The sequence below is a fragment of the Mesocricetus auratus genome, unplaced genomic scaffold, assembly GCF_017639785.1.
Source record: "Mesocricetus auratus isolate SY011 unplaced genomic scaffold, BCM_Maur_2.0 Super-Scaffold_15014, whole genome shotgun sequence".
Classification (NCBI taxonomy): Eukaryota; Metazoa; Chordata; class Mammalia; order Rodentia; family Cricetidae; genus Mesocricetus; species Mesocricetus auratus.
In genome coordinates, this window is record NW_024429186.1 from 28,764,217 (window position 1) to 28,776,275 (window position 12,059).

A 12,059-nucleotide genomic window follows, 5' to 3' on the forward strand; every position below is an offset into this window, starting at 1 on the left:
TCCAGAAAGAACAAATTTGCATAAAACATGTACATCAGTAGTTGTCTAGGACTAAGAGTAGAAGCATGGAGAAAATGTAGATGGACAAGTGAGGAATCTGAGAGATGATAGCAATGTTATTAATGTGACCTAGGGGATGTCTGTGCAAATTTATAGACTTAATTAATGTAACTGAGTTGTAGGCTTATGATCAGTGACATTAGGGAATGGAAATTATATCCTTAAATGCTGTTCAAAACACCACAAATTTCTAAAACTCTGGGCTTTGGAGACAAAGAATGTTTTAATTAGGCTTTTAGCCATCTAAATATCATGAGAAATTTCTGAATAATTAGAAATATCTTAACACGGCAAAATAGGACATTGCTTAAAACAAGTGAAAGTAATACCAAGACATGAATAAACTTTCTATGGAATATATATATATATATATATATATATATATATTGCTTTTCCTTATTATAAAGAACATGTACCTAAAATGTGTAGAACTATGCATTATTAATGTCATCCTGACACTATATCTAAGAAAGAAGGCTGATCCAGCATCTGTATATGGAATTAAGAAGTCAATGAAAGACAGAAGTTAGATAATTTGCTATCCTTTCTTTGCTTTCATTCCTCCAGGAAGACTTTAATAGAGAAAAATGCAGAACCTAGATATCATCATGACTTCTGTGTGCTAGGATGTTTAAATGATTGAATTGCTCTTCCTATATGCTCCAAAGACTACATTTCCTACTTACTTTACATGCAGAGTGGAGTCATATCTGGAAAAGACAAGCATACAGAAGTGATATAGGCTACTTCCAGGCAAGGCAATGTAGCACACTCTTTAACCACCCAAGATTTCTCCTTGCTGTGGATGCAGAGCTGAAGATCTACAAGGGAATTGGTACATCTCAAGGAAGAACTCTATGATACTGAATTATGGCTTTGAAAGGGGTAGTCTAGGAGAGCCATTCAACTGGCACTAGGCTTCTGAATCAGAAAGAAATCTTTCCTTTGTTTTGAGTCGTTGAAATCTCAGGATGCCTTGTTATAGCAGTGAGTATTAATTAGCCTTGCTGATGTAAGACACAAGAGCACTCAATGAACATTTTCCTCTTTAATCACTATAACCTATCCTTTCTGTTTCCATTCCTTTTTCCCTTCCTCCTCACCTGTAGTTGATGTTCACTTTTAAGACAGAGGAAAGATAAAGAGACCTTTTGCCATGTATGTTCTTAGGATCTTCAAGACCTGGGGTGCTTGAATGGGCAATGGGGAAAATGGTGAATCATAACCCTCCTTTAGAGGAGCCAAAGTGAGTATGTTTGGTTAAAATGTTTCATCATGTCCAAGGACAGGCCTTTGTCCACCCCTCTCAAATCGCCTACAGTGATAAAGGTTAGGGGAGAAATGTCAGAGCTGGCAGTCACCTCTGGGTCATGAACTTTGTATTTGTCATCTACAGTTTTGGGTAGTGGAGAAGTGCATGCTGGTTGCTCTAAACTAAAGCTTTTTGTTCACCCTAGGAGTTAGTTCCTGAAGATAACAAATACATCATCATTTCAATTCACTTTCAATTACTTCAGGATCCATAGTCCTTCCCTCCTATTTTGCAGATACAACAAATGCAAGGAAAGGAGAGAAAGGAGGATCTGCCCTACTCAGAGACCACACCCCTAGCCCACATAGAATCCTTGGAAGAACTACCAACCCAACCCTCCTCCCCTCAAAATTTGTCAGAAAAATAAAACAATCCAAACTAAAAAAAAGCTCATAAAACAGTAAACAAAATAAATTCAGTTTTCTTTGCTTTTTTAAAGAACAAAATGAAACTTGAGGAAAAACTTACTGGAGTTACAGTTTATCCTGATACAGTCTAGATGGGGAAAAATAAATGAAAGATGAAATTGCATCCTTCAAGGTAACAGCTGCAGACATCCAAAAACAATCAGTCCACCCTTCCGGGGACAGACACACGCAAGAAATGTGGCCATTTTATATATATATATATATATACACATATACAATATGTACAAGATTAATGGTGGGTGTATATGTACAGTATATTAATTAGTAAAGTTGGATACATATATATATACACACACACACATATATATATATACACATATGTATAGAGATATATACTGGTATACATATATATCCACAATAGACATCAAGACTTTTTTTGTTGTTGTTTTTTAAAAATCCTACTCATTTTTGTAAAATATTATACAGTTGGATTTTAAAATTTTTTAATTTTGTTAAACTTAGAAAATTAGAAAATGCTCCCACCAAATAACAGGTTATATCCCCCCATAATTTATGTCCTTAAAATGACCTTGGAGAGCTTTAATAAGAATATTGAATTAGTGCTTCAATTATAATCATTCTGACACATTGTATCATTTTTTTAAAAAAAATATGCCCTTGAAGTTTCACAGGGTAGTATTTAACCCTTTCTCTTTTTCTAAAGTCCAACTCCCTCCACCCTTACTTTAGGTTGGGACCCAAATACTATAGAAATTTGTGTAGGCACACTTGCCATCAGCCTTAGACATAAGGAAAGGGTTAATACCACCTGGTCATTTCCTGTCATAAAATGGCCACTTGCAAACAGCTAACCGCACCAACACCCATCACAGATTTTAGAGAGGTGGGGCCAATCAGGTGTAGGGTACAAGTACCCTAAGATGTTATTACAATTGGTTGTCTTTCCTGATTGTTACTGGTTCAAAGGCTCCCAGACCAACCCACTCACGAAGCCTATCTCTGTCTTCCTGCCCAAATGCCCAGACGGAATGAAGTGTCTCCAGCATTCAGGGAGAAGGCAGGGCAGTCACGTGTGGAGGAGATCATGGGTACCTTTGACAACCTGCCTACTTTAACATGTGATTCTGCATCACAACAAGGGGAAAACACTTTGGTTTGGGTTTTATCTCTAAAGTGGGAAACATAGGAAAGAATTGTCTAATTGCCTGCTGACAATTACACTAGGTACTCTGTGTCAGAGGTCAGAGTAGTTGTTGCTTTATTCTTCACTGTCTGGCATTCATGGACACACACCATGGGAATTTGTGAATAGAGTCCATATGTATCAGAAAGAAACCAGGCAGCAATGGCTGAAGTGTCTTGGTAACTATTACCAACTGCCCAGCTGAACTTAGGATTGGTTCATGATGGTGGAAATTCCAATCGGTATTTATATAAAGTTGGACATTGAAAAGTTAGAGTCAATGATGAGAAAACAAAGAAAGCTACTGGGAAACATATCAATATATAAACTGTGCTCTTCTGCTGCTCATGGTTCTCCCAATACTTATCAGAGGAGTAGTACAACATAATGCCACCATTTGGATTCTCCTAAAGTGAGCTATTTTAAGTGAATAAGTGAAGTATGAACTAGTAGTGGTACCCAGCCCAGTTGAATAGAACTATGCTCAGTCCAGGTAGGAGCAACTTATAAAAATCCAGTCATCCTGAAGATGGAGGCAGGCAGCTTTTGATGTTGTTCCCCAGAAGAACATCTCTTGAGAAAAATCTGGGTTTGGTTTCGTGCGGTTAGGTTTGTCATGTGTCGTCAACCGCAACAGAAAAGTGGGAGCAAACAGCCCTGGAGCAATTGGTACGATCACCAAACAGAGGAGGCCATTCCCCCAGGAGGGCAGGGAAGGCAGGGCAGGCAGGAAGGAGAAGTGGAGTTGAGCTAACCTCACTCAAAGCTGGAGAAATACCTCTTCTTGCCTTACTAAAGGAGAGGAAATAGGGAATGGGAGGACATGCTTAGGGAATAGGGAAAGAGGAGTAGACCTAAAGCCACCAACCCAAGGCCTGCAAACAAGAAAGAGTATTTCTCTTTGGTTGGGTGAAGCTGAGGAAACCTGGTATAAGGAGAAGTATTTAAGTTGTGAAAATCTTCCTGGGCATGCACACAGCTCTATGAAGTCTAAATTATACCTTTAAATCAGCATGAGAACTGGGGGCTCCCATGGAAGGCAGACAATGTTTAAGTGAAGGCAGACTGAATTACTTTATTTTCCTAAAGAATAAGTGTTATATGGGGGGAAATCTTCCCTAGTGCCTTCTTCACAAGTTCTAAAGCTACATTATTTTTGGTGAGGGCATGTATTTTTTTTAATTAAAAAATCAGTCAGGGGAATTTATTTGGGGTAGGACATGTCCTTTACACCCATCTTCTGTAGGAGCCAGGGTGCTCTCTCTGGATGAAAATAAGTCTGCTGGAGTGCATTTGGGTATGTATGCATATATGTGTCACTTGTTTTGTTTATTTCCCTTGCCTTATTTCAGTGAAGTAGGAAAGATGATTATTTTAAAAACTGGTGAGCTTTGCACTCCGTCTGGAAGCCATGAACACTTCTAGAAGCTGTGAATTTTCAGTTATGCAAAATAGTATCCCGGATGTCTAGAGAAAGAATATCTGGGGAATTTAAATGTGACTAACCGAATTCCTGGCACTGCCCTTAGAGTCTTGAGCATGGATGGAGGGCTCCCAGCTCTATGCTGAAGAGATCAAAGCCTTCATCTCTCTCAATGGTTTTACTGGGATGTGACTCAGTTAAAACAGAGCACAAAGGTAAGAGAGATCCCCTATGTGGTTCTTTAAAAGGTGGCAGTCATGAATGTTGCCATTCAGTCAATCACATCACTAAGACATAATGCAGATATGTGGAGCCAACCGACAGCACACAATGATCTAGCAATGCAGAGACACGTGTTCTAATCTCAGCTCTGCCACTAGCTTCCTACAGAAGCTTCATGTCTATAAAAACAAACATAAAAAACTTTGCTAATTTATCTGCTAAAACTTTTGCTAGATTAAAGTAAAACATGGCCATTGGAATCTTTAAATGTGCTTCCATGGCAAAATACCATCATTCCTTCTTTTAATGCACAAGAAGCAAATACTGGGTGATTGACAGCCAGCGTTGTAAAACCATGCTGCATAGTGTCTAATACTGTATATGCCTACTGTGGCCACATATGCCTGTTTATAGAGAACAAAAACCTTAGGAAAACTCTAGTTTCCTTGGCATATAGAAGCTATGTTACATTGGAAACATAGATACTAAGTTTTTCTCATAGGAGCTCACACATGTTAGCAATTTGAATGAGTATCTTTTGTGTTCTCTCTAAAAGGGGAACAACTTAAATATAAACACCAAAGAGTCTAACCTGAGCCTCAGAGAACTCCACGTTAGCTTTGGCTGCAGAGTGAGACCTTCCCTGAGAAAAAATACAGTAAGAGAACAAAGATAGTTTGGGAGAGGCAAACTGTGATTGGAGATAATTTTCTACTAGTCACAAGGAAATGATATTTTGTGACAAGGCAGAAGAAAATACTTGGGAGAGGGAGTGAAAAGAACCCTTTGGACAAATCCTGAATATGAAGCATGTATACAGAACAAGGATTAATGTTTAGTTTCCTATGTCAGGCTTGAAAGAAAGTTAGATAAGCCAAAGACATAGTTGGGATGTACCACACCCCTTGGGAAGAAGCAAACACCTCTCTTGTTTGAGAGAAGAACAAAGCTCTAATGCTACTGAGACATTTTCAGGCAAGTTGTCTCAGCATAGCAGAAGTGAGATAAAAGGTGCTTTAACAAATGCTGAAAAGCAAAAGCTGTCCTTTTAGAAGGCTTGGGTCTCAGGTTTGGCCACAGTTTAAAACAGAAAAGGTGTGAATGCTGTGTTTCTAGGCATACAACAGGATCTATGACTAACTCTCTGTCTCTCTCTGTCTCTCTCTCTGTCTCTCTCTCTCTGTCTCTGTTTCTCTCTCTCTCTCTCTCTCTCTGTGTGTGTGTGTGTGGTCTGACAGGGGAGGATTTCATGTAATTTTCTCACTGCTCATCTTTTATCACTTTCTCTAACTTCAGTTTTCCTTGTAAAGTGACACCTGTTGAGGTTACCTTTCTAACTTTTATACAACAGTTAATGAAGAAAACAATGTCTGTTGAAAGAAACACATACACCCAATGGGATGCCTTATCTTGCTTTTCTGAGGGTGAGCTCAGTAGAGTCTCGTGTTCAGTTTTGGTTTTTGCATTATGCTTTTGGGTTGGTCTTTGTTCTCTTTGCTGTTTTTCCAGAGAGTCATAGTATCTGGTTGTTGGTTTTAGGTAGCATAACATGCTTGGTTCGGTCCAGTTGAGGTGGGGAGGGGGCTGTGGGAGGGCAGATGGGAAGGGCAGAGGTATGCCAGTCCCTGTAGGCTTCTCAGTACTCTCTGTTCTCAAGGCTGTTTGCTATGCGGGCCGCAGGCTTTGGGCCTTTGAAGGGTTGAATACCATCTTTTGATTTACCATGGTGGATGGTGAGAGGATTGAAAACTCAAGAATACAGATACATACACAATAAAAGATCCAGCAACAGAAGAAAAATAAAAACCCTAAAAGAATCAAACATATATACATTCACAAACAAAAGAAAACCAAGAGACACACTAAAAACAAAAAGCAGGTGAGGTTAGACAGAGAAAAAGTGCACAGTGTCATAAATTCTAGAAACTAGAAGTAAAATAAAAGCACAGAACTAAATGAACCACTACTCAAAACAGTCCCATGTCTTCAAGGTTTTATATTTTGGAATTAGTACTAGTTGACCTGATAGCAGATAAGAATGTTGTTGATTCAAAACCCCATCTGTCAGCCTGGTCAGTTGAGGTTCTCTATGGTCGAGAATCAGGTACATTTCTCTGTGGCTCTCTCAATCTTTCTAAAAGAGGTCTGTATTCAAATATAGCCTACAAGTCCACAAGAATCCACTAGCTTAGAGTATGGACTCAGCTAAATCATTAATTCTGACATCGCTGAGTACTTGGCTTTCTGCTGAGTGAAAAGAGCAGAAACAGAAGTATTTGTTTTCTTTCAACCAAAAAGATTTCCATTCTCCACAGAAAATAACTGGGATGCAGTAAAAAGAATCAATAGCAGGAGAGAATGTGAGGACATAAGGAGGAGGATTTCACACGTATCCATTATAGGTAACTGCAGAGGAAAAAACAAAAAAAAAGTCTTGACCCAATAAAACTACAAACATGAAGTTATTACCATTTTTCTCAAATCTAGAGTATGCATATGCATGACATGGAGAAAATAGGGCAACTGGTAGACACTAGGAGGCAATAGTCTTTATATCAAAAGGGCTGCTGACAAGATTAAAACAGGGGGAAGAAAATAGATGTGCTCATCATGGGGCTCTGAACTTAGAAAGTCTGTTTCCAATGGGATAAAAGGGACAATGTAACCTAATGTCCTCCTAGGAATAAATTTAAGGTTTCAGTGGTATCCAGGGAACCAGAACCATCTACAGTCACTATGGAACTAGAAACAACCCACAGTGTAGCTCTCTCCCACCCTATCGCTCATTTTGCCTCCTCTCCTCCCTACCCCATCCTCAGCTATGACTGTTTTGAGTGGTGACAAAGGAACTGGACTTGATGGGACTATGTTGATTGATCAAAAGATGGACCACAGTAGCGTGTTTTACACAAAGCTAAACAGTTCCAAAGAATCAAGAAAGGAAACTTAGAAAACGAATAATCTAATGAAGAAATCACCACTGTCAAGAGACAAAAAATTGACATCAAACCCTCATGCAGAAACAGGGAGAAGGTATTTGTTGCTGTTGGTTTTTAATCCATGGTCTACTAAACAAGAGGTGAGCAGCTAACTTTTAAGAAACAAAGAAGTCAATGAAAATAATGAAAATCAGAAAATAAGGGAAGACAAGCCCAAACAGAATGGCAGAGGGTCCTTCATACGATACCTAAGTTAACCATGAGCTTGACACGCCCACCATCCAACTCTAGACGCAGTGTGTCTGCAGAGTCCTTGGAGGTAGTGGCTACCAGTAGCCCATAGGCTCGTTGTGACATGAAGCGGAAGGACACATCTTCTGCTTCTGTGTGCATCACCATGGGCATGATGACCTTCATGTACATACTGCCGTCATAGCTCAGGATGGAGGCCTCTGCCAAAAAAGAGAATGGAGATCATTAGCACAAGGAACATTAGAGTTTAAAAGGCCCTTTTTCTTATAGGCTGAGTAGAGCCAGCACCAAATTGGTAATGAGATATCCCGTATTTGATAGAATTCTATTGCTGTTGCCTTTTTACTGTGTGACCTGGAGCAAGTCACATAGAGTCTAGGTCAATGGTCTAGTCTGTGGGTCGCCCCTTTGGGAGTCAGATTTCAGATATTCTGCATATCATGTATTTACATTACAATCCATATCAGTAGTAAAATTGTGGTTATAATTATATATAAATATTTATATACATATATATATATTATACATAAAATAATTTGATGGTTGGGGGGTCACCACAGCACAAGGAACAATACTAAAGTGTCATAGCATTAGGAAGGTTGAGAACCACAGCTCTAGGTCTTTATTCAATCTTACTCTATAATTCTTTTTCATTAATTGTTTTTCATGCTATAGTAGTCAGTCAACACAAAATGGGCTCCATATTTTCTCCTGTTTTGGCATTTTAAAATCATATTTAATGATGTGTCTCTTGCCCCAGGACACTCAAAGACCTGTGAAGGGCACAAAATTGAACAGTAGCCAATTTTGCAAAAGTGAAAATGTCCTGCACGAATTAGTAATTATAATTCTGTGTGTTTTAGATAAATCAAAGGTGCAAAATGAACACTTAAAATCTGTGAAAGTGCTTTTATGGAAAATAGGGGAGGTAAAGTTTATAGCCATCATCAAATAAACATAGTGGCAGAAAAATTTCTGAGACAGGACCACATAGTGAACCAAGCTTACACCTACTACATGTCATGGCAGGAAGTGCTATGACCATGCAATGAGTAATGGAAACTTGTACTAAAAGAAAAGCAGAGTGCTAGTAGTGCCTTCGACATTTCGTTTGTATTCCAAGAAGGCTTGCATAGAGAATGAAGAGAACCTATTGTGACATGATTCATCCTCCAGCCCATGCAATTGCTTAGAAATCCCATCCATTCATGTCATTAAATATCATATTAATTTTTTAATATGGGTTTAGATGTCTAGGCCCTGCCCTATATGAAATGACAGACTATGGACACCCCCATGGAGGGCCTCACCCTCCCTGGGGGAATGAGGGGATAATGGGGGGGTTGGGGGGAGGGCACAGGAGGAGGGGAGGGAAAGGGAGAGGGACCTGGAACTGACTTGTGAAGCAACCTTGTTTCTTATCTAAATTTAAACTGGAAAATAAAATAAAAAATAGGTTTCCTACTTTCAAATAAAGTGAGGCAATGGCATCTCAAAGTGACACAAACTATGAGGCATTGCACTAGGTACCATGTGTATGATTTTTTTAATAATAACATGAAGATCATTCATTGACAAATATCCCCAGGCATAACAGTAAAGAAATAACTTTCATTCCTATGAAGGTAGCCTATATCTGAACTCAGTATCACATACCAAGTATGTTCTTTATTAATATTTATAGTTATCAAATAGTTGCTGCTTGCATTTCTGTAGTGAATACATAGCTAAAACAGAAACCTTATGATAAAGAGAGACCAAGCAAGTACAGATAACTGTATTAAAATATAAAATTCATAAATGACAAAGCATATAGCTGGTAGTAACATTTAGAAGAGTAGGAATATGGTCTGCAGGTGACTAAGGCAGGCAGAGAAGTATCTGAACAGGTCTTGTGGGGGGTTATAATGAAAGAAGTGATAACACTAGATCTTACACAAAGACTAAATAACATCTATATAAGTAAAATGGAAAGGAAGAAAATAATTCTAAGATAATAATGAATTATTCTATTTAAAGCAGTCACCATGCTGTATCTATGGGTTGTAAATCTATGCATTCAACCAATCATGAACAAAAAATGTTTGAAAAAAGTCATCTGTACCAAACAAACACAACAGTATAGAATCGCTTTCGTGACATTATCTCTCAAAAAAAGTCATAGCAACTATTTACATAGCATTTACAGTACATTAGACATGGGGAGCAATCTAGAAATTACTTAAATTATGTAGGAGTATATGTGAAGGTTATAATCAAATACTACATCTTTTTATATTGCTTAAGAAACCAGAGTTGGTATTCTCAGAGATCTAGGACAAATGAGCCACTGAAACCAAGGAAGGGCTTGTATCTTACTTGTAATAAAAGTTGTATACATTGGTAGGACCTGGGAAGTAAGTAAATAGTTGAGAACTTAAGATTATTTTTAGATCCATTAATTAGTGTGTTTTGTACCAAGCACTTTCAAAATATTGAGGGCTTAATAGCAACAGAAAGAGATGACGATTCCAATTTTTATGTACAGAAAGAACTGGAACCTTGAAAGAGAAGATATAGGCAGACCACAAGAAAGATTTTGAAATTGTCACAACCCTGCCTTTACACAACAGACTGAAGGTCTACTGAAAGTAATGTAAATACACCTACTCATATTCTGAAAAGCAACATCAGGTAGAATCCATACCACCTAAAGCTATGTATTGCAAATTAAAAATGCTAAAGGGATCATAGAGAAAAGTGTGTCAGCTACAAGAGCCATTATAATAAAAGTCACATGATGATCTGTTAGGCAGTAATCATAATCTAAGTTATCACATGCTCCAGGTATGAAAGGAAATGTTTTGTCTCCCAGAAAGACAAATATCGGAAGATCAAAATCATATATAAAATTTATTGAGAATTTGATATTTTGGGGTGCTTTCTAGGACTATACATCAAAAAAGATGTCACTTAATCCTTAGGAAGATCATGAGAAAGACATTGTTACATTTTATATGGATTCTGGACCACACAGCAAATACATAGTAGAGCTGAAGACTGAATGCAAATAGTGTTATTCTTGAGATTGTGTGCTTAACCATCTGCCAAACTGCAAAGAAATAAGCTAGTAACACACCATGCTTCTAGGTATCAAAGCTTAGCTATAATGCTTCATGATAGAATGTGACATTCTGTTTATGTGTGTGTGTGTGTGTAATTATGCTGTTATTTATACACATATTATTCAAAATATCAATTTACATAAGCAAATATAGTATATTTATTCTAAATAATCCATTGTCAAAATAACTATGTAATGATCTGTGTGTAATTATGAACCTCATTAATCATCACTGTGCAGCCTCTATACATAACCACACAAATGTAGACTACTCCTCAAGAGATATTAGGATGTTTAGTAAGCCATGAAATAAGAGATTTTAAAGCATTCAACTTAAATATATTTCAGAATCAATGGCTGTTCTTTTTCCTTTGTATATCTGCAAAGCCAGAACATAAGTATAAATGCAAACATGTGCTCTTTCAACATTAATAGCGATATAGAATGAGTATCAGGTGACCATGGAGTAGAACATTTAACTGGTTTGAAATAAGGCATAAATCTCAGTCTGTATCTCTTTTTGAGGTTCTGCATATTCTAATACTAACACAGTTTTCAGGATTTCCGTGTCTGTCAACTAGATAGTCTAATTTAGAAATCAACTGCAACAAAACCTACTCTACGGGTTCATATCAATTTCTTAAATGATTTCAAGAACAAAGACTGCCTGGAATAGAACCATAATTTTTTAGGGGGGAGGGAGTATGAACCTATAAAGAAAAATGACTCAATTTATAGATATGTCATATAGATGATTTAAGATTGAGAGATGAAACTATGAATGAACTGCATTTTGTTACTTAAATGCTACCTGTGATGGTGTTTTGATCCTCCAATTAAAAGGAGTTCATTGCATCAGGAGATACACCCCTGGATGTAACTGAGTATGGTTCTACACAGGTTTAACTGAGAAGGAAAAAACTACCTTGAACATGTTCCGATTTATGCTCACCTGGATTCTGGAGTGAGTTGAAAGCAGCAAACCAGCTGAGCAACAAGTCATCTCTGTTTGCTTCCTGGATGCAGAGCCAACACAAGCAGCCCACTCATACTCCTGATACCCTGTGTCTTAACCACAACATACTCAACCTTCTCAGATTGTGTACCAAAAACATCTTTCCTCTGTCAATTGCCTTTTCTTGTTGTTGGGAACTGATCAGAGAGATAAGTAATGTG

The 12,059-nt window shown here is 37.8% G+C and overlaps 1 protein-coding gene across 33 annotated transcripts in view; it reads right to left on the reverse strand.

Annotated features, from left to right (window-relative positions):
• Nucleotides 1–12,059, reverse strand: part of Nrxn3 (neurexin 3) — a 1,553,154-nt gene that overhangs the window by 945,624 nt on the left and 595,471 nt on the right. For 24 of the 33 annotated variants that reach the window (XM_040743334.1, XM_040743332.1, XM_040743331.1 and 21 more), the window contains 2 exons: nt 7,777–7,980; nt 1,841–1,867 (listed from right to left, as the gene is read on the reverse strand). In XM_040743334.1, the coding sequence (XP_040599268.1) occupies nt 1,841–1,867; nt 7,777–7,980 (231 nt within the window). The remainder of the gene's footprint in view (nt 1–1,840; nt 1,868–7,776; nt 7,981–12,059) is intronic. The other 9 variants (XM_040743341.1, XM_040743340.1, XM_040743342.1 and 6 more) reach the window with 1 other exon arrangement.